Source organism: Ictalurus furcatus, chromosome 2 (genome assembly GCF_023375685.1).
Source record: "Ictalurus furcatus strain D&B chromosome 2, Billie_1.0, whole genome shotgun sequence".
Taxonomy (NCBI): domain Eukaryota; kingdom Metazoa; phylum Chordata; class Actinopteri; order Siluriformes; family Ictaluridae; genus Ictalurus; species Ictalurus furcatus.
In genome coordinates this window covers 28,619,922-28,647,586 of record NC_071256.1, presented here as the reverse complement: position 1 = coordinate 28,647,586, position 27,665 = coordinate 28,619,922, and the positions used below count along the sequence as shown (strand labels likewise).

Below are 27,665 nucleotides of genomic sequence, written 5' to 3'. Positions count from 1 at the left end.
GAAAGCTGTCAACGGTTGCAACCAGATTTCTGAGAAGGCAGGTTGTGAAAAACGCTTGAGTGACTACAAAAGACCTGCAGCAAGACTTGGTGGCAACCGGCACTGAGGTTTCAGTGAGCACAGTATGGCGCATACTAAATGCAGAAGGTTTCCATGCCAGAACTCCAAGATGTACACACTACTGACCCAAAAGCACAAGAAAAGTCAGCTCAAAATCGTATAAATAAGCTACAGAAGTTTTGGGATTCTGTTCTGTGGAGCGATGAAACAAAACTGGAACTTTTCTGCATGATGGATCAGCGGTATGTCCGGAGAAAGAAGAATGAGGAAAGAACACTCTGTCCACCGTCAAGCATGGTGGAGGCTCGGTGATGCTCTGGGGCTGCCTTGCATCCTCTGGCACTGCAAACCTGCAGCGTGTGGAAGGCAAGATGGATTCATTGAAGTATCAGGAAATCCTGAGAAAACGTCATGCCATCTGTGAGGAAGCTGAAGCTTGGATGTCACTGGACCGTTCAGCAGGACAATGATCCCAAGCATACCTCAACTCCCACCAAGGTTTGGTTGCAGAAGAAGTCCTGGAAAATTTTACAGGGCCATCACAGTCACCTGACTTGAACCCCATAGAAAACACTAGTATTTAAAAGGTAGTTCTAATGAGCATCTTGTTTGGATATTTTGAAATGTTATGTGATGTTTATTTTATAGTCATATTTGCTCACATTTATGAAGGATGTCAATAATTTTAGAAGGCACTCTATTTATATTGAATGCAAGGCATTCTGCTTTTTTCCGTATTTTTAAAGGTGGTTTCAAAATAATATGGAAATAATATGGCTCTAGTTAATTTCATATCAAGGAAAAAGTTTATAAAAATAGATTAGATGCCCATGAACAAAACATACAGTATATGCTTCAACAAACACCAGTAGCAAGTCTAGCTCCAGTTCCCTAAGGACATCATAAAGAGCGTTCAGCCTGATGCTCACTCTACCATTTAACGATGATCTTATTGCTATGATGCTTCTGGGATTTGAAAAATTCTGAAGATATAAGCATGAGAAATTACATTGGCATCAGAGCCAGAAGAACTACTATGCCATCTACTGGCTCAGCACATATGTTGCAAGCTGTCTGAATGAAAACTGCACATTCCTTAGCAGACAAACAAGATTGCATACTGTTTGACCCAACATGAAAATTTTTAATAGGCTTTAAGAAAAAGACATTACAAAGTATCTGCCATATGTCTCATACACTTCCAGTAGGTCCTCTGCTTCACATCTTAACTTCTCATCAACACAATATTCAGCATTAACATAGTACATACACTACAGTATTATGTTAGGCACGATGTGGAAGGAGACAGCATTCATACCCAGAATCCACTATTTTAAATGCCAGATCTTTGCTCTAAGAGCACTATTAATATGACAGTGGTGTGGGTTGAATTATAGACAGTTTAACATTATAATGATCAGAATACCTAAATATTCATATAGAACTGTGTATGAACAGGCTTTCTTTTGAAGCCCACCTGCCCTGAGGTGAGTTACAGCTAAAGGTAATAACTGGGTAGATCTGAGAACTATCACCATCACCAAGGCCCCTTTAGCTCATCTGAAATTCTGTGCAGAATAATATGACATCCCTTCTTATTCATTTTACTTACACCTTTTATAAATGACTCGTCTTTATCTTTATCTTAACCCATTTTAGGAGACTCATTCACTACAGCAAAGGGGTGATGCAGTGGAAGTGCTCAAGGTTCCTGCACGCCTGGAGCCAGCGCTGCACGTTGGCAGGAGTGGACAAGGCCTTGCCGTCTTGAAGGATGCAGCACGCGCATGCGATGTCAGCCAATGAAGGCTCATGGCCCAGCAGCCATATCGAACGGCCCAGAGTGCTGTTGAGTGAACGCAGCACAGCCGCACGCTCCTTACTGCCCCCCTCTGCCAGCTGGAAAAAGGCCGTGTCCACCCAGCTGTCCAACTGTGTGGCAACAATCGGGTCCTTCGGCTCAGAGCCCAGCAGCCGAAAGAGGAAGCGTGCCACGTTGGCCTCACCCTCGATGGGGCACATACTCTGCGTGCTGAACTTCATCTGCACTTTTGGCACTGGATGGAAAGTGGGATCACAGATCAACATAAATGCTGCACAATAACACTGAAAGATGATGAACAGGTAAGCTATTGTTTTATTATTTTTTTCTGTATTCGTCAGGATTTTTAAAATGCTGCATTCAAGTGTTCATCATAAATGATGATCAAATGGAGAACTAGTAAACACTTCACTCTATTCAGGTGCTTTTAGGAAGACAGCACAGATAAATGAAGTAAAGAGTTTTTTCTATGTTAAAAAGAAAATAGTAACCTTTGCAGTTCTAAAACAACTAAAACACATTAAATATATATATTTTTCATGAGTGGACCTTGTTTTTACAACTGCTTAGAGCATGACCTCATTATAACCTACCAAGGCATTTATACAATGCTGATTGTATTATTATCAAACAGATATTCAAAAACATCTCTGATAAATGATAACTGAAAATTGTATGCAGTAGTTTCCCCACTTGTAAATATGTCATCATTTGGTCAAGTACAAAATCCAGGTAGAAAAATCAGGAATTCCCGGATTCTGATGCTAACCCTGTGCAGCACTATTCACCAGCTAATCAGGGTTTGATTTCATAATAGCCATCGTATCACAATGGCGCCATTAACATAACTAGGTAACCACAAAAAAGTTAGGGTGGTGAGTAATTTGGTTATTCACATTGATGTGTGTAAAACAGTATATGAAATTAAAATGGTGGTGTATTACAGGGCCTATAATAATTGCTTTATGTTTTAGAATGCTGAGTAAGGAGAAAACTTTTTGAACTTCAGATGCCAAACATATTTCTCAGGAGTAATTAAAGACTGGGTGAACCAGATTATTTCCACTAAGAATTTTACTGCTGCCAAATGAAACTTGTACTGCTGCCAAATTATACTGCATTACAGAAAGAAAACAACCTTGAACACTTTCATTTCATTCTTGTTCTTTCTCTTACCGTCTTTCCATATGAGCGTAAAGCCCAACTGGAAGCGTTGGCGGCTATAGCTGTCAGTATGGCGCGGCCCTAAGCACGAGAGCAGCTGAGGAGGCACGCTGGAGACGGATGAGTGCACATGCACGGAGGAGAGCACACGATAACTCTGGCACAGAAGCCCGTGAAGCACCAGCAGGGAGAGTGGTGGACTGGCAGGGTTGGCATTGATCACTATGTCCCTCAGAGCACCTAGGTCCTAAAACATGAAAATGGACAGCTTTTTCATTGCATCTAGCCAGGCTTGAGGTTGTTTTTCAGGTTAGTGATGTGGAATGAAGCAGGATAGGGGAAGCTAATTTTAGCTACATTCCATCACTGTGACAGACAAACTGTCCATTCTACTTGGTAAACGAGGAAACAAATATATTAAAGAAGGTAAATTACAGAAGACCTGCCCACCTTGCCGAGAAGAGCGTCCAGATCAGCCGTGCCCGTGAAGGAGGGCACTGTAGTGGTCTGTGACAGAGTGGTAACATCCATGTCAGCATCTGGAGTAGTGACTGTCTTCGCCAGGCCGTCGATTGCTGCTTTCAGTTCATAGAGCTTGCGCATAATCTCGTCCTGGCGAGCCTCCAGAGCTTTAAGGGCAGGATCCACCTCCCCATTCTAAACAAGTGACAAAAATATACACAGACAATGAGAGACAAGATGAAAGATTTAACAGATGTTTAAAGTACAGGCCCATAAGTATTTGGGCAGTGACACAATTTTCGTAATTTTGTACACACTTTGTACACCACCACAATGGTTTTGAAATGAAGCAATCAACATGTGATTGAAGTGTAGACTTCATGTAGCTTTAACTCAAGGGGTTTAACAAAAATATTGGATTAACCATTTAGAAATTACAGTAATTTTTTTTACAGAGTCCCTCCATTTTCACAGGCTCAAAAGTAATTGGACAATCGACTGATAAGCAGTTTCATGTTTCATCCACTAGTGGTGGTTGAGGAGATCCCCCCATACTATGTAAAGCACTTTGAATGTCTAGAAAAGCTCTATATAAATGTAACTGTAACTAACATTTGCTGATGTCCATAGGTTGCAGATTTCAGGCAAAGGATTTGCATCCAATAATTAAAAAATAATCCTAATATTTATGATTATGTTGGCTTGTCCAATGACTTGGAGGGACTCTGGTAATAATGGCTGTAATCTTCTATACAGTTAATGTAATATTTTTGTAAAAAAAAAAAAACCCTTGAGTTAAAGCTGAAAGTCTACACTTCAATCGCATCTTGACTGCGCCATTTCAAATCCATTGTGGTGGTGTGCACTACCCAAATACTTATGGACCTGACTGTATGAAGCCAAAGTCTGGCAAATCAATCAATTTGCCTCAGAATTCTTGAAATTCAATCTTTACATATACTTTTACTTAGGTAAATTCAAAAAGAAACCAAAAGCAAAAATGTAATAGAACAATGTCACAACCAAATATGTCATGACTCAAAATGAAAAACAAAGAAATAAAAACCATGAACTAGGAACAATATATGATACAAAATGAGCCAATTCTGTGCTGTCGCTCAATGCTCTGTATACTTGATAATACTGAACACTTTTGAACACTTTGTCCTGACACAACAGCGGTTTTATTCATTTATTTGGTGTCCCTTTGGTATGTCAGAACCTTGTTTATGTACATGCTTAAACTTAAACAGTTTTTTTTCCCTTCTTCAGATCATCATATGTACAACGTGAATAAAGAAACCTGCGCAGAAAGATGCGCAGAGATGAACACCTCGAATATACAATTTGCCCACAACTAACGTCAGTTGCATCAGCCGGTTCTAGTAAGCGAAAGGGCACTTGCTACCTAGCACACTGACTCTAGTTTGCATTGTATCGGAAATCACCTGGCTTCACCGACAGAACGCTTGTCATATTCACATGAAAACACATGGAACAGCTTTCCGAAAGCATTGGCAGCTCCGTAATAAACAGATTTACCTGCAGCGGATATTCGGCGCAGCTGCTTCCAGGCTGCGCGTGGATATTCGGTAACTTGTACATGCACGTTGGCAAATCAATCTTTATGTCACCCTGGCTAGTGGGCTTTACCTGGTACATGGGCATGATGTCTGAGTCCAGATAAATAAATACGAACACAATCCGAGAGAAAACTAGTACTTTAGATTTTGGTCGCCTTCCCTACTGCCCGTCCAACACCAAAGCTCGAGCGGAAAGAGGCCGCGTGGGAGTGACGTCACTTCCTCCGAAAGTAAAAGTCTATACAGATGAGTCGAGTTATTGCCAGGATCTGTTTTTAAATAGTATTATTAGACTGGACATAGTAGTAACCACATTAGCCTAATTATGTTTTCATTCAATGTTTCATGAATTTGCAACAACTGTTTCAGCCGCGTTTGTTGGATAAAACAATCTAGCAACCCGAGCAGTTAGTTTTCACCCACTGACCGACTACTGCTTTGTCTAACAGTAGGGTGACCATATGTCCTCTTTTTTTCCAGACATGTCCTCTTTTTCGGACCTTAAAAAACATGTAAATTTGAGAAAATGTCCGGGATTCAGGCTTTAGTTTCATTATGATGTGCTTATGGTCTAATACAGCATCGTGTGCATATTTGCATTTCTTTAACCCCTCTCTGTGATCCCCGCCTTCTCGCACACCAATTGGTCGATTATAAAAGGCTTGCAGCAACTATTGGCCAAATTCCTGCCTCTCATTAACCATAACCTTTCAAAGTATACGCAATTTATCATGTATGCATACACAGGCGGCCGACGCATGCGCATTACGACAACTTGCACTACCCCTCCTGGCCTACAAGAGTCAGTACAGAGCAGTAAAAGCAGGTTTTTTGGTGTGAACGAAGAAGAATCACAACAACATGAAGAACAATGCTTGGGCAATCTCTCGCCACGATTAGCACCCATACACAGCTCCTTATACTTTTTAAGGCTAGAATTATACAAATGCGGGTACTTTCTAACCTGAACTCGTTTCCGTTTCTTCTGTTTTTTTCTTCGGTTACCTTGAGAATCAACGGCCCTGGCTCACTGTTGCCACCTTGTGGAATAACTAGATAGTGCAAAGAAAAATCAGGCGGCACGCGTACAGTTCATGTGTACACTGCTGATGATGAAATTTGCGTCACGCGTACTGTACGTGTAAAAAGTGAAGTATACTTTCTGCAGTACAGGTACTATAACTGTAGTATTTAAATTAACATGGGAAAACTGTGTGGTAGAATAACGCAGTGTTAATGTGCTCTTGCAGAACACCAGCAACCGGGGTTCAATCCTTAGCTCAGGGGAAGTTTAATTTTATTCAGATCATTGAAAATATATGATCAAATCATGTTTGATGTACAAAAAACAAATTATGTTAATGTAACTCAATTCAATTGCGCAGAATCAATGTACGAATTTGAATGAAGTAAATTCACTGGCCTGTTTTTCCATAGTGTGTGGACTTCTATGTTCATTTTAAACCAGTTATTTAAATAATAAAACTTTTAACCTAAGAAAAGAACAAAAGTTTCCATTGGCAAGAAAGGAGAAGATTCAACGTTACCTTGAGGAACTTTATACAGTTAAAAAAAACACACTCAACTGGACTGTGGCGCGAACCCCGCTTGCTAGCATACTACACCCTGCATTTTACAACTGTGCTATTCTAGTCCACATACAATGTCCACATTAATTTAAATACTACTTATAATTTTGATGAGAAACGTATGTGAACCATTAGACAACACATCCCATTTTTATTGTACTGTGTGTTGTTCTATGCGCCACCTGGTGGTTATTGTGTGAAGCACAACAAATGAATTTAAATTCTAAGAAGCGTACCTGCAGGGCACCGCGCGATCACACGTGACAAATCGCGTGAAACCACGTGAAAAAACGCGCATTCTTAAAGGCCACATCTGTATTATTCTTGAAACTCAGTTTACCTCACTGCATGACTCTTTACCTATCTATCTGGCACTGCAATAATCCACTAGTGCTTAAGCACCGCCTCTGTCTATTAGGAGGAATGAAACAGAACTTTTTTTCACCTAATTAGTTAAATCAGGCCATAAACACTTGCCTTTCTCATCATTTAGCCCCACTCATGCACAGGTAAGATAATTTGCATAATATTGCAAAACATTTTGTAAATAAGTCCTAAGATTTTTGTACTATGTTTACATACGTTGTGTCAGAAATACTCAGTAGAGTCTCAATGTTGAGTTTTCTGGGGGCATTGTGGTTTAGTGATAAGATCACTTGCCTCGCACCTCTGTGTTTGGGGGTTTTATTCCCACCTCCGCCCTGTGTGCATGGAGTTTGCATGTTCTCTGTGGGCTTCGGGGGTTTCCTCTGGGTAATCTGGTTTCCTCCCCCAGTCCAAAGACATGTGTTGTAGGCAGATTGGCATCTCTAAATCGTCAGTAGTGTGAATGTGTGTGCGATTGTGCCCTGCGATGAGTTTGTACCCCATCCAGGGGGTTCATGGTCCCCATGACCCTGTGTAGGATAAGTTGTACAGAAACTGGATGGATGGATTGAAGGATGGATGTTGAGTTTTATAAACAGTATTGTCACTACATGCCAATCAGTCCTAGCATAGTGGAGCTTAAATTACTGAACAAATCATGACTGATTGCATGGATTTACATGAAACTTGAATGTTATGTTCAGAGGAGGCTTATGAGGATGTTTTCAGAGATTGGGTCATTGACAGGGACAGGGATTAATTTCTTTCTCAGAAACTGTAAGGCTGATCAAACTGAAACTTGGTGTACTTTTATATTTTATATGTATGTTAATCTAATAGACCTACATTAATGTGGTGTTTAGGCCATGTGTAAATGACATGACTGATTTTCATTTAATTTGCATTGTTATTATCATGGCATCCTGTTCACTGTTTTAAAAGAAATCTTCTTTAAACTCGTAAGCCAGTCAACAATCAATAATCTTGTTGCATGCCGCTGTCCACTAGAGGGCAGACACTTGCTATGTTTCAGTGTAATTATGGCTAAAGACTGGAGACCTTTGTCAGTGTTATCCTGTCTAAACCTTTCTTGTACTTGGAAATTTAGCTACAGCATAGCATTAGCAGATGTAACCTTTTTTTGTCAGATAGTTCATACAGTATCATCATACTCTGATGGCATGGTAAGACAATTAAACTTTAATAATATGGAACCGTTCACTGGCATTTAAAATCAGCTGCAAAATGTGAGCATCTTGCTCTGTGTTGTACGTTTTGACTGTCATGGTCATCATGGTCGTTATTAATAACAATCATTTTGTATTATTTAACCATGAAATTTATGTCAGATATTTCCTTTAATTAAAAAATTCCTTTGCAAAAATACCTGTGTGACTGGTCTGGCTGCGTGTGTGTGTGTTGTGATAGTTACACTAGTTGCTCTGTCAGCTTGATCAGGCTGATATCTGTGTTAGCAGTTTTACTTCTAAGTTGAAAGGCACTCCCCTTGTGTATGAGTTTTTAGTGTATATTAGTGTGTAGGTATGTTTTTATATCTTGGTGGGGACCAAATGCCCCCACAAGTTGAAAACTGTCAGATATTTCTATTCTTGTGGGGACATTTGGCAGGTTTCCAGGTGTGTGTGTGTGTGTGTGTGTGTGTGTGTGTGTGTGTGTGTGTGTGTGTTGGCAATAGTACATGTTAATAGATACGTAGTTACAAATATATACTATGCAGCAGAAGTGATTAAAAATTATACACTGTCTCTATAGGTTCTATTGGAACTGAAGCATACTTCACCGTGTTAAAGAAAGAGACAGAAATACGTCACACTGTGAACTGTGATCCTTTCACTGTTAACCGAAGGTTGAATGTCCTGAGAGAATTGAATTCGGAGAAATTTAATTAAACTGCTCAACTGAGTTTGGTATTTCAACAGGTTGTTAGGCTTTAATAATTCACCGGTCAGGTCTTGGAGACTTGACAGAGACCACTGGTGAAATACACCAGGGAGCAGTGTGTTGATGTTTACAAGCTCTTACAGAGTGCCAGCTCTTTGGACGTGTTTGACAATACCAGTATTCCACAAACAGCATCTTAACAGTTTCCAGACAAATTAACCCCAGCTAGAAATTGAATAGTCTTATCAATCACCAGCTGATAAAAAAGTGCACTAGTAAGAAAAAGGTTCAATATTGTACAAACTGCAGAAAATTATTGTAAATCATTACACACTTATCGGTGAAACAGGTCATATTGTGAAAAAAGTGATTAGTAATCTTAGTAATTATTGATCTAGTAATTATTGGCTAAATTAGCTCAACTGAAAACAAATAGTCAAATGCTGAACCATTTCTGTGATATATTTATGCAGTGTTCTACAAAAAGATATATACCTATATAAATGACACTCCAGAAAAACATAATCTATTCATAAAACATACTTACCACTGTTTTTAAAGGAGTAGATCTTTGTATTTATGCTAAATCCCAAACCTTGTTACACAACCTGCACCACTAACTAGATTCCCTCTTTCCTGTGGCTGTGATTTGTTATATCCTAATGCATGAGTATCAGAACGTAACCTTACACAGAAATTAAACAATGGCAGCTGGTTAACTAAGCTCTGCATAATACATGAAGGCCTGCCACACACATCTCAGTGTACCATTGTTCCTTTGACACAGTTAAAATTTTTATAACCTTCATCCTGTTGCAGTAGATTGGGTGGCCCCAAACAGAATCAGATCAGAACAGTAACACCATGGCTTTTCAGGAAAAGTTCTCCTCGCACATCACTGACAGGAAGCCTACATTCAAATGCGAAAATTGGCCTATGTCCACGTAGATCAGTGAAGAATGGGGTGCCCATTAACGTTTCAGACCTGACTTAAGAAAGGTGAGCCTGACCCTCCCACTTTGGTATGAGTTTTTAAGGACAGTGAAGCGAGGGGCATTAATTATTGATCAACAGACATGCAGACAGATAAAAGTCTGCTTTTTTGCATCCATTGCTCATTGTCACAACAAAAACACTGTTCCACTCCCATGAACCGACTTTTTAATTGCCACCTGTGCATAAAAGATGTTGGCCAACTTCTTTGGATCTGTCTTTTGTGGCTATTACTAAAAGTGGCTTGCAGCTCATCTCTGATGATTGGTCTCAATTACACATTGATAATCCACAGAGAAGCCTGCCGTATCAGTGCTCAGATCAGCCCCCATGCTTCGTCCTTCCTTGAGGGATTTGCATGAATGTTAAATGGTAAGTGCTTGGCATGTGTCTGCTGAAGCTATCTACAAACCTAATTCCGAAAAATTTGGGACAGTATGGAAAATGCTAATAAAAACAAAGAGAAGTGATTTGTAAATGTACTTTGACTTGTATTTAATCAAAAAACATATAAAGACAAGGCATTTGATATTTTACCTAATCAACAGCATAGTTCTTTGAAGGTAAACGGTTATTTTGAAACTGATGCATGCAACACGTTCCAAAAAGTTGGGACAGGGGAAATTTAGGACTAATAGCGATGTGACAAGTTGAAATAAGAGGGTGATGTGAAACAGGTGAGGCAATCATAGTATATAAGTAGCCTCCAAAAAGCTTTAGTCCTTTAAGAGCAAGGATGGGACGATGCTCGCCAATCTGCCAACAGGTGCATCAGCGAATAATCCAACACTTTGAGAACAACAATCCCCAAAGTCAAATCGGTAGGATTTTGGGCATTTCACCTTCTAAAGTGCACAATATAATTAAAATATTCAAGGAATCCGGACAAATCTCGGTGCTTATAGGGCAAGGCCGAAAACCACTTCTAAATGTGCGTGATCTCCGATCCCTCAGACGTCACTGTCTTAAAAATTGTCATGAGTCTGTAATTGAGATCCTGACATGGACTCGGGAATACTTTGGTAAACCTTTGTCGGTCAACACCATTCGCCGCTGCATCCACAGATGCAAGTTAAGATTTTACTATGCAAAGCAGAAGCCATACATCAACACCGTCCAGAAGCACTGCCGACTTCTCTGGGCTCGGTCTCATCTGAGATGGACAATAGCACAGTGGAATTGTGTTTTATGGTCCGATGAGTCGGCATTTCAAATAGTTTTTGGACAAAACAGTCATCGTGTTCTCCGGGTCAAAGAGGAAAAGGATCATCCAAGCTGTTATTAGTGTCAGGTCCAAAAGCCAGCATTTATCATGGTTTGGAGGTGTGTCAGTGCCCATGGCATGGGTACTTGCACATCTGTGAGGGCACCATTAATACAGAAAGATATGTACACATTTTGGAGCAACATATGCTGCCATCTAGAGCAGGACAACACCAAATCACATTCTGCCTGGATTACAAGCGGATGGTTGCGTAAGCAAAGAGTGCAGGTGGTGGCATGGCCTGCCTGCAATCCCGACCTGTCCCTGACTGAGAATGTGTGGTGCATTATGAAGTGAAAAATAAGGCAACGAAGGCCCTGTACAGTTGCACAACTGAATAAATGCATAATGGATGAATGGGGTAAAATTCTGCTTGCTAAACTTAACCAACTGGTGTCTTCACTGCCCAAATGCTTAATAACTGTTATTAAAAGAAAGTGATGTTACACAATGGTAAACCATTAACTGTCCCAACTTTTTTTTTGAGTGTGTTGCAGTCATCAGATTTGAAATGAGTGTATATTTTCAAAAATAAATTAAATTCACAAAGTAAAACATCAAATAATATCTTTTCAATATACTACAGGGTGAATTGAATTTTCAAAGGACTCTTTTTGGGTTATTTTTTTTTTTTTCATTTCTTTGCATTTTCCAGACCTTTTTTGGAATTGGGGTTGTATATGATACTTTGTAACAGTATCAAAGTTAATTCACTGTACTTAAATACACCAAAGTCACAGGAGTACAGTAGAGTTTATAGATGTCATAAATATTTATAATGTACAGTAAGTGAGAGGTGGAAAGTTTTGTCTGGGGCAATGCAATGTACTATAACTATTTTGTTATCTCATCCACTTTAATAGCATCTGATATGCTGCAATACAATATAGTGCCATTTCCGAGTTAATGTGTATGTGATGAACCCAGTGACTGTCCAAAGACTGCAACAGATTAAACATAATTGTAACATGCTTATTTTTGTTGTACTACAGTTAAAGAGGTTCAAGAGGGTAAACATTATTACCTATTCATAGATGCCAAGATGTATTAAGGCCAAATGCGCATTGCACTGTGAAAATATCACTAAGATTTTGTGTTTAATTTTCTCTTTACATTTTTTATTGTGTTCCCAGTCCATATCTGTTACCTTTTCCTGCTGATGAATCTGCTGCATAGGGCAGAGTTTCTCCACAGCAGAAATAATATCGCACAGTCACAGTTGTCCTGCACGCCTGTCCTTGTCACATGAGCCTCCTCTAGTGTTCGAGAAGTCAGTTAAGACCTGTCATCTCTCGTTTCTTTCCTGTTCACAAGTCATGGCTTCTGATCGCTTGGGGTCATGGCTCGTGTTCTTTTCAGACTCTTGTTACATCATTGGCTTCCCTGACCTAAGACATCACCAACCCGTCACCAAGACAAGAGTTAAACACCATTTCAAAGCCACTGTCAGTTCCCAGTGACTCCCGTCTTTTGTTCTTAATATGTGTTCATGAACTGTACAATTCACTTTATGGGTTGCAATTTGAATAATGTATAATGAGTTAAAGGATTGCACCCTCAATGCATTTACATACAGCATCCAACACTTACTCAAGATTACAGGTTTTTTTTTTTTTAACCATTGCACATTGCATCACAACTATTAAGCAGGTAAACATGTGCATTACGGCACACTTCACCAAGTATTTTTAGGTCACCAAAACACACTTACAGTATAATGACTGTTCAGCGAATAATAGTACACATTGTAATCACTGTTATTACCTGATGGCATTACATAAAAGGGCTCGTGACTGTCAGGGTGTGACTGTTTTGGTGTAACTGACAGACATATGTTAAATTCAGGAACCTTGTAAAATGGTATTGTTCAAATATAATCCTACAGAACCACAGTTGTTCCTCCTTTAACACATTTAATTCATATGATCAGTTAGTTCTTAGATACTTGGTACATTAAGGTGCACTTGTACATAAATTTAACTGCATTCATAAATGTATTAAAACTCTATATATATACTATATGGCCAAATGTATGTGGACACCTAACCACATATGTATGCTTATATGTATACTCATACTTGAATATAGTATAGACCTATGCTGTTCTATGGTGGAGTTTGTATACTTAAATATCAGCACCCCCAAACTTAAAAATGCTGTTTGATGTCCTTTTACTATACCACTGTAAAGTTAGTACAGTGTTACATATTTTGTGCTATCAGTGTTATTATTACTAAATTACAGGGTGTGACACCCTGGTAGATAGGAAAGAGGAAAGAGAAGTCAGGAGATGGAAATAATGGGCCTTCACAAAAAGGAACTTTCATTTGGGAAAAGGCCTGTTGGCATGCTACCATCCACTGAACTGGCTCTAGTGCTTCCTTTTTTGTGAGCTCAGCCAAGGGGCCTGTGATGTCCAAATAATGAGGCACAAACCTGTGATAATAGCCTGCCCCCAAAAACTCACCTTGCAACTACTGCTGTTTTATCAATTTGGGGATGTCCCTGTCCATGACCTAAGTGAATGTTTTTTTGTTGCTGAACTTACAAAACATTTTCTTAAGAGTTTGATTCAATTGTGCAAACAAACCACCTGTTCACAGGTGGTAACCCCCAACAAGTCATAGTTCACAGAGTGTTTGTGGCATGAATGTAAAACCTTGGTAAGTCTTTTGGGATTCAGACTCCCAAGAGGCACTTCCAGGAACTTCCAGGTAATGGGTTGCATTGACCAACAAAACACTGAAGAGTGGGAATAAGAGAAGTGCAGGAAAGACATAAGGAGAATTGTGTCCTTAGGTATGCCACCAGCTGGTCAACTACCAGGTGTATTGTACAGGGCTGTGAAAAAGTATTTGCTGATCCTGATTTCTTCTCATAGTCTTAGATCTTCAAACGAAATACAACATAAAACAAAGGCACCCTGAGTAAACACACAATACAGTTTTTATTAATATTATTTTTTAAAATAAAAAAGTTATCCAACTCCTGTCACCCATGTGAAAAACTAATTGCCCCCTTAAACTTTAAATCTAGTTGGGGAATTAGTAACTATGGGGACAAATACATTTTCACACAAGCCCAGTTGGTACTGGATAACTTTTTTACTTCAATATTATCATTATAATTCATTATCATTTAAAAACTGTATTTTGTGTTTAATCAGGTTGCCTTTGTTTTGTAATTTTTTTTGTTTAAATTTAGTATGACATGTACACAAAAATAGAAGACATTTTCACAGGACTGTATCTCTGGTCTGTGTCAATAATTCATCGCAGTACCCTCATATGCACTGTTAATGGCACAGCAAGAGGACCTTGATTAATGTGAATGACCACAATGGTGCCTTTGAAGTCGCCTTTGTTAATTTACATTGGCAGCATGACAAACACCACCTGCATTCCACTGATGCCCATTCACTAGAAATGGGCCATGAGGCATGTCAGTCTTTTGTCTTATCCTAAGAGCCGTTCAATGGGATCATGATGATTATGATAGAAAAGCATTTCCCAGCAGCTCTTTGGTAGCAATAACTGGGTAATTTCTGCTTTCCTTTGAGTGTCTTATGTCACCTATCCTTATATCCAACTTATACTTGATAATTGAAAAATACGAAAAGTATAGGGTGGTTCCTGGCTGCAACAAACTGACCATCAATTACTCTCACTTGGAGTGTGAATCCCCATAGAAGGCCAAATCCTTTCCAATTCCCACACCATGCTAACCAATAGTAGGATCCATACAACAGACGCTTTAAGAGCTACCAGACGTTTGGCCAATTTACCAATATATTTTCTTATTATGGTTCTATATTATTTTTTTTGTCCCCAGAATTGAATAGGGGCAAGCACCAGTGGATATTTGTGGATAGCTAATGTACTGTCTTCAATGCCTCACACTTATTCAGGCTTTGAGGGATTGAGGTTTAACATGAATCCACCAAGTCATATTTATTTACCCCCCTGTGATAATGACAGGCATGCAGTACAGCCCAGCTTGATCAAAAGAAACCTGTGGTATGTCAGACTCTCGCTCCATGGGGGGACACTGGTTCTACAAGTCCCCAGGATCCTTGCAGCCCAAACACACCTGCCCAGGCTGTACCCCTACCCTTAAGATCTACTGAGGTCCACCCTGTGAAGGAAGAGGGGGGGTTGGAGATGGAAAGATAAGGAGTGTGACAGGAAGGTAAAACAGGCCCATGTGACCAATTTCAGGGTTCACCGTTAGTTGTATCCTCCACCAACACCGGCCAGAGGCACTGGAAACAATTGGCTCCCCCCTCAGGCAGCCGTGCCGTGAATTGTTACAGCACAACCTGATTCACAATCTCCTCAGCATCATGCTCACATGCCAGTAACCATGCTGACAGGTGTCACAGAGCTGCTGAGCAAATGCAAATGATCTCTGTGAGGGAACCACTGGTGGTGTTGCTCAGAGGTGGCTCTCTTGAAATTGGCATACTCCATATGATTGGAGAAAGGCAGCTGTTGGGACATGAGCTCTGCTTCTCTGGACAACACAGGAAGCAGACAGACCACCCACTTTGACTCAGGCTAGCCTCATGCTGCCACCACTTGCTTGAAAAAGCTCCACAAAGGCCTATGAGACATACTGTGGAGCCATCTTTGTGAAGGTAACTTGGGCTATGGGTGGGGCTGTTGCAGCTTGAGTATCAGCAGGCTGAATTAAGCTTGATCCTCTGCCTGTGCTGGATCCTCAAAGTGCTGCTGTTGTCCCCCTGAGTTCTAAAGACTTATTTACATTTGTTGGAGGTTTATGAGGAACAGAATGATCTCCATGAGGACAACTGATTCTATCAGGGCATATCAGCCCTCACTCCTATTTTTCAGCACAACTGTGACACCCTGGTGCATCAGAGAGGGAACTGAGGATACTGGAGGCAGGATTGTCAGAGAGAATAATGCTTTACTATTTTACAGCTAGTGCTTTTCAGCACTATTTATTTCAATATAACCAAAATAAATTTTAAAAACTCTAGGGTAAGTTTCTATCACACAAAGTTTATACATAGGCTTTTATTAACTGCACAAATGTGTAGACACTTACTCATTACCTGCTGGTTCTCTATGACTTCTCCCCTGCTTCATAACCAGTGTTTGACCACACACCCTCTGCCACATGTTATAATTTTCTTCCTCTTTGAAGAGAATGTTCAAATGGAAGTGGTTCTCTCATAGATGTTGACACTCTCATTGTTGACACTGCTGGTTTGTGGTGAGATATAATAGAAATTTTGGTAAGAGAAACCTCTTGCAGTAGGACGCCACAAAAAGACAGGACAAGAGACTTTTCTGGTGTTCATAAAATAGTGGCTTGTGTTTTGAATACTTGTGTAAAATCTTCATTATGGACATGTTTAAGATTTAATTTAGCTCAGTTATAGTACTTATATATGCTCCATCTTAGACAGACTTGTGCTGCAAGAGTTTATTCAGGAGGTCTCTGCTACTAGAAGTAAGCAAATGACCAAATCTTTCTTAACAAATCCTTACCAAGATGGAGACGTAATCAGTGCCACATTTATAAAGATGGGCAAAATATTTTGGACCAGAGATCCAGTACAGTCAGTAAAAGTTCAAGATTTGATTGTTTGCAATTTGGCTTTCATTGTTTCAATTGTGAGTTTCTATTCACTGAAATTATTTGATTGTTCAAGGCTCTAAGTGATACTTTTTGATTATTGAATGATGATGCCAGAGGGATATGTTAGGTGCATTCCTGTGAAGTTGTTAACTTTATAATTTTGATCGTCATGAGTAGGAGCATGATTTTGGGTCCAGAAAGCATGTCTTTAGAGGCTCACCCCCTCCAGACTTTTGTAAGAGAAATTGATTTGCATTGCTAAAAGCAGTTCATGATTTGAATGTGGTTGAGTTTCAGGACTAGGGTATGTGGACTTTACTAAACTTCATTCAGAAATTAAGCTTAATTGTTTTACATTTTGGCTTAAATTAAATCTGACCAATTACAAAAAATGTATTTAAAAAATGATAAATTACAATTTAAAAGGTGCCAAAGGTACCATGCCGTGTTCTAAGATGTTTAGCATACCTAGATGTAAATATCAGGAAATGAAAGCTGATCTATATTTATCATATTTATCTCTTGATCTCAAACACATGTCTGCAGATTAGTATGAGCATTGAAATGGGACCTTCCTATGCCAAACTCTTTGTGGGATTTGCTGAGCAAAAGTTCTCAAATTGTGAAGTGCATCATTTCATGACATTCAACAACCATTGAAAGGCAGTATTCATAATGTTTAGTCATTTATTTATTTACTCAAAATTATTTATGTTGTGTCAGTTATACACTGGAGAGATGAGTAATCTCTTTACAGGTATTTACAAATATAGTATAAACTGTTTTTTGTTTTGTATCTGTATCAATAGGGGCTTCCAGAAATTAAATGAAAGCAGAATAACAAGGAAGAACATCGTTAAACTGAACCAAGAGGAGGTTTGACCATTCAGGAGACCACCATGGACTGGAATTCTGTTAGAGAGAAAACAAAGTAGTGTCATTTAATTGGATTAAGTGAATTCATGATGCAGCAAGTGCAGCAAAGTTTTTATTTAGCTTTACAATAATATGTTAAGTGTTTATGTCATTGCTATCTTTCTACTTTGATTTAACATACTTTATTATTAAACCATAAAAGCAGGGATATAATTTGAATAATGGAAACGATAAATTAAATTATAATTTGAGTAAACTGTAAGCAATTACATTTAGACATTGTTTTGAAAGATGATTTTACACAAAGTGACAAATATTTAGTCATCTTGACAAGAACCCTCCAGCGTTCTTGACATTGTCCCTCTGAAGAAATAATTTACAATTATATGCAGAACCCTACAATAGCATGTTTCCCTATTAACCAGTTAGACCTATAATTATCGAATTAACCCACGAATAACCATTTTTTCTTAAAGTGTAGTGATCATCAGTTATATTTACCTTCAGCTCCAATCATGCCATCACCGTCATCATCAGCTGCTGATAGTAAGGTCTTAGTCTCTCTCTCAGTCAGCACACGAGCTCCAGCTGAAAACCTCTGCAGGAAGAATCTACAAAGAAAATCAAAATCACATCAATGACTCATTCTTAACAAAACATGCACAATAAATGTGATATACAGACAGGTGACAGATTTATGGGTCCACTTGTCCCCTTAGAGGGAAACATCGCTGTAAATCAATGCAAAGTTATTCTAGCTGATCATCTTTATCATATGGTGAAACATTTCTGTCCTGATGGGAGTGATCTTTTCCAGGCTGCCCGCCCACATCCACAGAGCATGAGGGCTCACTGAATGATTTGATGAGTGTGAAAATATTGTAAATCAAGTGCTATGGTCACCAGATCTTAACCCAATTAAATACCTATGGGAAATTTTGGAGCAGGTGTTAAACAGTGCTCTCCATCACCAGCATCAAAACACCAATTGAGGGAATATTCCAAAAGATGATAATGTTCCCATTTCTCCAGTACAGTTCGAGTGACTTCCAGAGAATCTATTTCATGGTGCAGTGAAGTTGTTTTTGGTGGCTCATGTTAGCCCCAAACCTTACTAAGCACTTTATGTTGGATTTTCCATTAATTTGTCACCCATCTGTATGAGCTGTTCTGATGTAGTAAAATGCCTTCTTTGAAAACCACAGATTACATTAAATATTTGTTTGTGGCACACCAAAGAAGTTAAATGTCATTGTTTGGTCTTAACAATATTCTAGTTGTTAAAGTCATGAATTGAGAAAAAAACACACTTTTGGATAAGATTTGAAGAGCACCTAGTCACATGCATTGTATGGATAATTGCTACAATTGGTACATATTGTTCCATTCATTTGATGAGCAACACTTTCATGTTCAGTTTTTGTAATCATATTGCAGATGTAGTGTTTAATAAAATGTTAATCAGTAGCTACACCAGTCATACAGTCATGTCTGAAAATGTATAGTTTTGTTCATACTTGAGCTCTTCCTCCTCGATGAAGCCGCTGCCATCGTTGTCAAGGATGCCAAAGACAGTCCTTATTTCCTGGGGAGTTTTTTTGGAAAGACCACACAGCTGGAAGAACTTCTTGTGATTGAAGGACTCTGGTGCTTTTGAAGAGAAAGAAAGAAAGAAAGAAAGAAAGAAAGAAAAGACAAACAAACCGTAAGTAAATAAAACAAACTAGTGAGTACAAACAACAAATAAACAAACAAACATATAAGTAAATAAATAACTGTTAGTAAACTAAAACCAGAAATATTTTATATACTCTTGACTTAATGCTCAGCAATAATTTTAAAACTTATAATAATTCTGTGATCGTTTAAGTACGTCTCAATCTGCATATCAGTTGTGATAAGATTATATTGTATTGAGTTTAATTGGGACGCCAATGTTCATGCGTTTTCCCATCACGTGTACTTATCGACATGAAAGAGCCGGCCAGATGATATGGCCTGCGGAAAATCGATACCTTGGCAGTCCTTGATAGCGCTGTCGATGGCATCAGCGGAAAGGATGGACGTGAGCGACATAGTCCTGAGAAGCAAACCGTGTAAATAATTAACACTTTTTTTTAAAGGCACTAAAGCTTCTTCTGAATCATCAGCCACAAAGCTATTGCTGTCACTAATCTAACGCGTGATATGATATTACGTGCCAAAACACACTATATTTCCAGGTTGGAATAAACAGTTAAAAACGGACACAAACTTGCCTCTTTGCTCAAGTTAGTTTAACCAATATTAGTCCTATATTATATATAGGCCAGTCATAATTACATGTTACTGAGTTTCAACAAAATAATGTTTAATACCAAAAAGGTGGGGTTTTTTTCTTCCATTTTTACGCACCCTTAAAAGTTATAGGCTAGAAAGCTCCCTAAAAACTGAAGCAGTGTGTATTAGTATTTTTAAAAGCAAGCAGAGCAAAAGTTGACCTAAATGTTATTAATCAAAAATCAAGAAACACTTTAAAGTATTTTGATGCACCATATAGGCTACAATTTGACCCTCAAATTGAAATGCATCCTTGTCTTTAATGCACACCAATACATTGTCAATTAAAAATACAATTAAATGACGTAAATGAATTCAATAATAACATTTCTCTTCTTCTCCTGAGAGAAATGCAGAGTGTGTGTTCTCACTTACCCTTTTAAGTTGGAGTGTGGTGGCTGCTGGAGGTGGAGGTAAGACTGAGTGGTGATCACCCTATGCGCAGGAGGGATTTATATAGGGCCGATCAGAGAGACAATGGGCCACTCTTAAGTTACCTGTCTATGGATCGAATTCGTACAGGCAGACCCGCCTCAAATTTCTTGGGTAACTAATTATCTATTACTATTTATATCCGCCCAAGAGCTGAATGCTGATAGGCCAGTTCCGAGTCTATCATGACCTTGTAGAATAGAAAATTAAATAAGCGTTGCCCTGCGGTCTGCGGTCTGCAGGTATTCTCTCTCCGTTCCCACCCTTCACACCTGTCCCATTTCTGTTCACACCAATGCACGAATAATAAAAACGTAGTGCTTTTAAATACGCTAGTATGCAATATATGAACATTATGCTAAAGAAAAAAGACTTAAGAACATAATTCACCCTATCCCATAAGAATTATATCTGCAATTATATCACGCAATTATCATGCAATTATATCATGCAATTATATCAGAATTATATCACGATTAATATCAGTCTAAGATATTCACTTAGACTTTTTTAAGAAGGCTATGTAGTTGGTATCGTTTTATTATTATTTACATGTTGCCTTTTCATACCCAGGTCTAGTATTATTATAATTGTTCCAGATTTTTAGTGTATACAATAATGCAATCATCATCATCATCATCATCATCATCATCATCTCTCTCTCTCTCTCTCTCTCTCTAACTCTCTCTCAGTCTTTCGTGCTGTCTCTCCTCTTACGCACACAAATGCATGCACACATGCAAACATTACGGATGCACGCACAGACACTGTATTTGTTAATCAAAAAAAGTCACGCCAGTTTATCATCTAATCACATATTCCCGACGATGGTAAACCCTGTCATTTTTTTCAGTCCAGGTCACCTCTTTTTGTGACCATCTGTAATATATATTTTGGTGTGCTGTTCTCCCAACAGAAAAGGATGAATATGTATACACAATAGATTTTGTGTTATGTGATGGTGATATTCCTTTTATATATAAGAATAATATCATTATAACAATTCTAATAGTATTTAAATAATGATATAGCATGGTCTAAACCAGGGCAGTGATGCAATGATAGTCTTTTCAAACATAATTATGGGGTTTAATGGAAAGTAAATGCACATGTAATTTTCCATATCTCACAAAGAGCCTTGCTTTTTTTTTTTTTTTTTTTTTACATTTATTTTATTAATTTGCTCTTATTTGTTTGTTTGTTGTTTGTTTTTCATAAAATTTGTAATTCAGTTGACAAATGAAGCCAGCTTGTTTATAATATAACATGATGTCACAGCTTAAAGTAAACCTGGAAATTTACTGTCACCTAAATTTTGTCTTGGAAAGCTGACATCATCAGTGTAACTTGAAGTTTGTCCTGAATTGCAGAGCTTAGAGTAACCTGTTCTGAGGTTAGAAACTCAAGAGACTGGCACACTCACATGCGGAAGAATTAGATGAGGACACTGGATCCAGCAGGGCTTCTTATCACCCTCCAGCCATGATGTCATGCATACATGTATATCAGAGACCTCATATCCTGTAGCTCAGTGCTTCTCCCATTTTCCCATTGCCCATTTTGCATGTTCTTGGTTTTCCCCTGCTCTAACATGTGCGATTCTTTACATGCAGTGCTTGATGATTGCATCATGGTGTCTAATTATCATGAGCCATTAGAGCTGGAGCTAAACTCTGCATGGGTAGTTGTTCTGCAGGTGCAAGGTTGGGCACCCCGTGGTATCCTTGTTACAGCAGTATCTATTCATAAGGAAATTCTGACATCTAATGGTCATCTCAAGCACCTACAGCAGTGACAGACTGTGCCTGAAAAAAATAAAATAAAAAGATGTTTAGTAGTGAGATAGGATTTGAGCTATAGGCAAGATCTAATCTGTGACCACAATAAAAAAAGATGACGAGATAAGCATATTATAAATTATAGATTCAAAGGTAGCGCTGAGATCAAGGAGGAGAACATTCATGGACCCAGAATAGGAGGAGACATGGAGATCATTTAAAACATATAAGACAGCAGTTTCAGTGCTGTGTATTGTAAGGCAGCCATACTGAAAAGATTGAAGACCAGGTTTCATAAGAATGTGTGTTAACTTGGGTTAATTTGAATGGACGTTAACTGTCTTCTTATTTGACTTGGACTTGAATGTGACTGATGTCATTGAGACTTGATACTGAAGGGAAGTTTCCTAATAATGCAAAATTAGGAAGCCAATGGTAATACAACTACTGAAATAGTGGCTCATTATCACTCAACTGCTTACTGGTAAGTATAGATTATTCAGTGTCTTTCTGTATACTATAAGCTGGAGATATTAATGTTATATATATTATATATCATATCATGAATCCCAAGTCAGTGTGGGATTCATGCAAATGTGTCCTGATAGAAATTATTAGCAATCAACATTATTATCTTGAACCACTCTAAAACATAACGACTTAATAAATGTTTGAGTTTGTTGAACTCTTTTAATGCTGGGTTGTTTCCATTATTTTTTGTTTGAGCTCTTTCTTAGTAATGCATTAACAATTGAGTCTACAGTAATAATAAACTAACATAATTTAATCTACTGGACAATGTTATATTTGAAGGGAACTAAAGTCTAAACTATGCATTTTGATTAGTCATATTATATTGTTTTAATGGTTAAGTTCTACTATGCCATAACTGGGTTGGATTGAAGGCCCAGGGAATCCACTGACATGTCAAGCAGGCCTATGTGTTCAAAATAGTTTGGTTGAAAACATTTTATCCCAAGTAAATTGGTTCAAGAGGACTTAGTCTACATCTACTGAATAGTGATTTCAAAAGCTTCTGGTGATTGTAGATGGTGGGTTTAGATTTACATTTACATTATTTGTCCAGAGAAACTTACATTATCTAATTTTTTTATACAACTGAGCAGTTGAGGCTTAAGGGCTCAAGGGCCCTGCAGTGGTAGCTTTGTGGAGCAGGCTGAACTCACGGCCTTCCGATCAAGAGTCCAATGTCTTATCCAGTGAGCTACCACTGCCCCATTAAAAAAAATGTAATTCCTTGAAATACCCGTGCTTGAAATATAATGGTAATATAGTACTGAGTTACTAAACCTTTTAGTATGATGGATATAGGCTAAATGCACCATCAAAATAAAGCATGTTGTCAATGTCAAGGCTGATGACAGTCTTATAAGATAATTTGGATAACAAGTGTATTATCTACATATATTATCTATATTTGATATTTAGTATTTTATGATATAGTTTAATGCTTTTAATACATGTTCACAAATGTGTTGTTTTCTTACATTTGTGTATATCATTTCTGGATAGACTTTACCCTGTACAATGTGCAGTGCAGTTCTTTCCCTAGAAATAAAATTGCAGTGTTTTATGTATGTGCAATAAAATGCCTACAAAATGAACATTTTGTTTGTTGGGTTGTTACAACCTAAGGTATATATATATATATATATATATATATATATATATATATATATATATATATATATATATATATATATATATATATATATATAAACCAATCAGTTTTATATCAAACATATTAAACATTGCATGTAAAGTATTTGTGACAATAACCAAGAAAATAAACTATTAGGGGGAAAAAAATAAAAAGTCTTATTTTTTCCTTACAGCTTCATTAACAGCTGTAACTGCTGCACACACTTTCCTCACGAAACAGTCAAGTGTTTTTGTCCAGTCAATCATTAGAGATACCCTCCCATGCCTCTTGCATGAGTATAAATTCATTTAATTATAAACCATTGTAGTGGTGGTCAAAATCAGATTCCAAATCTGCTTGAGAAAATATGAAACTGCCTCTTCAATACACAACAAAACATACAAATGCAGCAGGATATTTTGTTGTATGTCAGGAGAAAGACAATAATGATGGTGATGGTATTGATGATTATGACCACAGAAGATAACAATACTAATGCTACTCTGTATCAATTATATGATAATTGCAACACTGATTATGATAATAATGGTGGTGAAGATGATAGTCATAATTGTGACAATAATGATGATGGTGTTAATATTATAGATTTGATGTGCAGGAGGTGGGTACATGATGATAATTTATCACATGTGCTTTCAGTGTACTGATGATGATGGTGATGATGATGATGATGATGCTGATGGGGGTGACAGTGTTTACAGTTTAGGTGAGGTTGATTATCAGGAGAGAGATGATAATGATACTAATGGAGAAAACTATGATAATGACCTCCCAATAGACTACAGTAATGTATTAACAATATAATTAGTGTACTACTGATGAAGGGTATAGCACTGATGCTGATGCTGATGAGGATGAGTATGAGGAGGGTAATAAAAATTATGCTGCTGCTGCTGCTGCTGATGATGTTCCCTCTATAAACTAAACTGCAATGCTACTATATTATGGTCATTGCAGTAGGCATAGTGACAAAGGTTCAAAAAACAGCTAAAGACCCACCTCTTCCGTGAGCACTTAACTAACCCCTTAAAATGACAACCCTATATTATTTAAAAAAAAAAAAATTACTCTGGCTCTTACACCTCTGCGCACTATGCATCTCTAGAAATCAATTATAAATCTTGCATGGTAGCACTACTTGTATTGTTCTCCGCTTGATATCGCTTTGCTTGTATTTCCTCATTTGTAAGACGCTTTGGATAAAAGCGTCTGCTAAATGAATAAATGTAAACGTAAAAGTAAAGGTGACAGTGATTGTGAGTATGTGGATGAGGTGGAGGCTGATGATGATGATGATAATGATGATAATAATTTCTCACTAAACTAATTCTATTCACCAACAAAACTATAGCATCAGCATTATAGGCTAAATACCATGTTTTCTGTTTCCTGTTTCTGTAAATTGTGTGTTATAAGGGACGATAGAAGAACAGACAGAAAGTCGATATTGCAAAAGAATATTTATTCTTTTCTTATCGTCCGTTCCCGTAAAAGTGCATCAGATTTTACAGTAAGCAAAATTCATATTTAAGACAGGATACACAGCCGCGCTACATTCACAATCATCATTTTGGACAGTGTGCTGCATGGGAGGAAACTTCTCATAAGCATTGGTATAAAAATTATTTATAGTCAGATGAACATGGGAGGTCTCGGGCAAAGTTGTTCCTTCAGAGCGAGAAGTAGTGTTTGTTGGTCAGAAGCATTTTATGCCTTAACCAGGCTAGCGAACTCTGCAAGAAAAGAGAAAACAAGTAAGTGATTAATGATGCATTCAATTATTAAAATGATTGTGATGTCTGGAATAATAATACAAAAAGCATTTACCATCAACTCCAATCTTGCCATCACCATCGGTGTCTCCAGCCTTGAGGAAAGTCTTGGTCTCGTCATCAGTGAGTGCCCTCGCGCTGGATTTGAAGTTCTGCAGGAACAGTCTGTAGAGAGAGCATTATTAGTCTTGCTATTAGTGTTATGACTCATTATTAGAGCTAAAATAGAGCTTTCTATCAATATACTGCAAATGAATGAACCAAGTTCTCTTTACTTCAGTTCATCCTCCTCAATGAAGCCACTCTTGTCCTGATCAATGATGGCGAAAGCCTTCTTGACATCATCGGCAGACTTGCCGGTCAGACCGACCTTAGTGAAGAAGCTCTTGTGGTCGAAGGAACCGTCGGCTGTTTAAAACAAACAAACAAACAAACTGTTATTACAACATTTAATTATTAGGCTATTTGTAGGGGGGGCAAGAACTATCTTATTGTAGTAGTAGTAGTAGTAGTAGTAGTAATGATAATAATAATAATAATAATAATAATAATAATAATAATAATAATAATAATTGGTGATTAATTAATTAATTACTTTTTGAGCCTAATGCAATTAGGCTATATAGCTAAGATTTATTAGATAAGATTGATTTAGATATTACAATACCTTTGCATGCATCCAGGGCTGCAGTGATGTCAGCATCGTTGAGGACACCAGCGAATGCCATCTTTAGCTAAGTGAGGGGGGAAAACATTAACATTAGCATCACAATGACATCATAAAAAAAACATACAAATTAATATGCATATGATATCAGTGATTGCCCTGAGTCTGGCCATGATCATATCGTCTTAACAATCTTTAAGCAATGCATAAGCAATTTGGCCTTGACGAATCATTGGTTGCACCATCCAGTTATTTTTTTTCCATTACTTTTTTATTTTATTTTAATTCACTCGCTATCAGTTAGAACTCAGGAGTTCAGTGTCACGAGCTCAATGATGCGATCAAGTCGACCCAAGACAGCACAAAGCAACAGCTGCAAAACTAATGCATGTCGCATCCAGGTCACATGGTCATCATTAGCATGTTAGATCCCATCCAGTAGGCTATGTCCAACAGGATATGGGACGATGTGGTCCGAAATTCTCTTTCACGTCCATGGTAAGTCCAGTGGAAAGAATTTAGAAGCAGTGCATTAAAAAAAAAAAAAAAAAAAAAAAAAAAAAAAAAAAATAGACATCAGATAGGCTTTGATAAGGGCCTATTGCAAATGCATTGCAGGTCCCGTGTCAGGGTTGTTGTTTTTTTCTCTTGCTGCTGTCCATCAAGCTCCTGCATGCAAACTCACCTCTTTCGTCTTTTTGGTGGTGAGCTGTAGATTCTCAAAGACTGGAGCAAACTGCAGTGAACTCTGGCCCGTTGCTCTCAACCTTATATACTTTTACACAGTCCAAATATGAGGCCTAATGTAACGGACACCCAATGGAAGAAGGGGGGTGCGCTTGAAACGCGTCCAGCAGACAGACCGCACTATATTTATCTTGATCAAGGAAGACGCTTAAATGGTGAGTTTGAAAAAAGCGGTTCGTAATGTCCCCGCAATGCTAATAATATACGCTGCTGAGCCGCGTGAAACAGCGCTGGTGTGAAGTGCATGTATGGATAACAGTGTGCTCGCATAGGGCTCAGCTCATTCCTCCCATCCGAAACTCACTAATGCTTTACTACAAGTTATCTTCAAGACTGTATTAAGGTATGCAACGCAACTTTATGTTTACACCTAAGTAACACTGATAGTCCAGTGGCCTGGGGGGTAAGATAAGGGTAAGACATTTTAGCAGTCCACATTTTGCAAGAAGAATCATTTTACTTTCTCGAAAATGCCACATTCTTTTTCTTATTATTTATTAACTAATGATTTAGCTAGTAATAATCTGTAATACTTTATCTAAATATTAACATATCCATTATCTAACTGTAACATGTGA

At 38.1% G+C, this 27,665-nt stretch overlaps 3 protein-coding genes across 4 annotated transcripts; all 3 read right to left on the bottom strand.

Moving 5' to 3' along the window:
* Window positions 1-1,183: 1,183 nt before the first annotated feature.
* On the bottom strand, window positions 1,184-5,307 carry aimp2 (aminoacyl tRNA synthetase complex interacting multifunctional protein 2). Of its 2 annotated transcripts, none has more exons than XM_053612810.1 (4): window positions 5,051-5,307; window positions 3,497-3,703; window positions 3,059-3,293; window positions 1,184-2,117 (listed from the first exon to the last, which is right to left on the bottom strand). In XM_053612810.1, the coding sequence occupies exons 1-4, from the start codon at window positions 5,174-5,176 to the stop codon at window positions 1,732-1,734; spliced, it is 954 nt and encodes a 317-aa protein (XP_053468785.1). In that variant the 5' UTR covers window positions 5,177-5,307; the 3' UTR covers window positions 1,184-1,731. The 2 variants fall into 2 exon arrangements, with proteins under 2 accessions (XP_053468785.1, XP_053468793.1); XM_053612818.1 differs by having other exon boundaries at window positions 5,162-5,307.
* A 12,178-nt stretch (window positions 5,308-17,485) lies between these two features.
* On the bottom strand, window positions 17,486-20,515 carry pvalb8 (parvalbumin 8). Its single transcript, XM_053612903.1, has 5 exons — window positions 20,383-20,515; window positions 19,704-19,768; window positions 19,206-19,338; window positions 18,190-18,299; window positions 17,486-17,724 (listed from the first exon to the last, which is right to left on the bottom strand). Exons 2-5 carry the CDS (start codon window positions 19,762-19,764, stop codon window positions 17,699-17,701), a joined length of 330 nt encoding a protein of 109 aa, XP_053468878.1. The 5' UTR covers window positions 19,765-19,768; window positions 20,383-20,515; the 3' UTR covers window positions 17,486-17,698.
* Window positions 20,516-25,346: 4,831 nt separating this feature from the next.
* Window positions 25,347-27,132, bottom strand: pvalb4 (parvalbumin 4). The gene is made up of 5 exons (XM_053612877.1): window positions 27,026-27,132; window positions 26,341-26,407; window positions 25,949-26,081; window positions 25,729-25,838; window positions 25,347-25,634 (listed from the first exon to the last, which is right to left on the bottom strand). Exons 2-5 carry the CDS (start codon window positions 26,399-26,401, stop codon window positions 25,609-25,611), a joined length of 330 nt encoding a protein of 109 aa, XP_053468852.1. The 5' UTR covers window positions 26,402-26,407; window positions 27,026-27,132; the 3' UTR covers window positions 25,347-25,608.
* Between the last annotated feature and the right edge of the window lie 533 nt (window positions 27,133-27,665).

Coding starts and splice junctions, on each gene's coding strand:
- aimp2 (XM_053612810.1), bottom strand. CDS start 5,176: ATGCCCATGTACCAGGTAAAGCCCACTAGCCAGGGTGACATAAAGATT. Junction 3,704..5,050: donor GCGCCGAATATCCGCTGCAG/GTAAATCTGTTT, acceptor TCACTTGTTTAG/AATGGGGAGGTGGATCCTGC. Junction 2,118..3,058: donor TACGCTCATATGGAAAGACG/GTAAGAGAAAGA, acceptor CTTTCCATCCAG/TGCCAAAAGTGCAGATGAAG.
- pvalb8 (XM_053612903.1), bottom strand. CDS start 19,764: ATGTCGCTCACGTCCATCCTTTCCGCTGATGCCATCGACAGCGCTATC. Junction 19,339..19,703: donor CGCTATCAAGGACTGCCAAG/GTATCGATTTTC, acceptor TCTCTTCAAAAG/CACCAGAGTCCTTCAATCAC. Junction 17,725..18,189: donor TGGCATGATTGGAGCTGAAG/GTAAATATAACT, acceptor TCTCTCTAACAG/AATTCCAGTCCATGGTGGTC.
- pvalb4 (XM_053612877.1), bottom strand. CDS start 26,401: ATGGCATTCGCTGGTGTCCTCAACGATGCTGACATCACTGCAGCCCTG. Junction 26,082..26,340: donor AGCCCTGGATGCATGCAAAG/GTATTGTAATAT, acceptor TGTTTTAAACAG/CCGACGGTTCCTTCGACCAC. Junction 25,839..25,948: donor ATTGAGGAGGATGAACTGAA/GTAAAGAGAACT, acceptor CTCTCTCTACAG/ACTGTTCCTGCAGAACTTCA.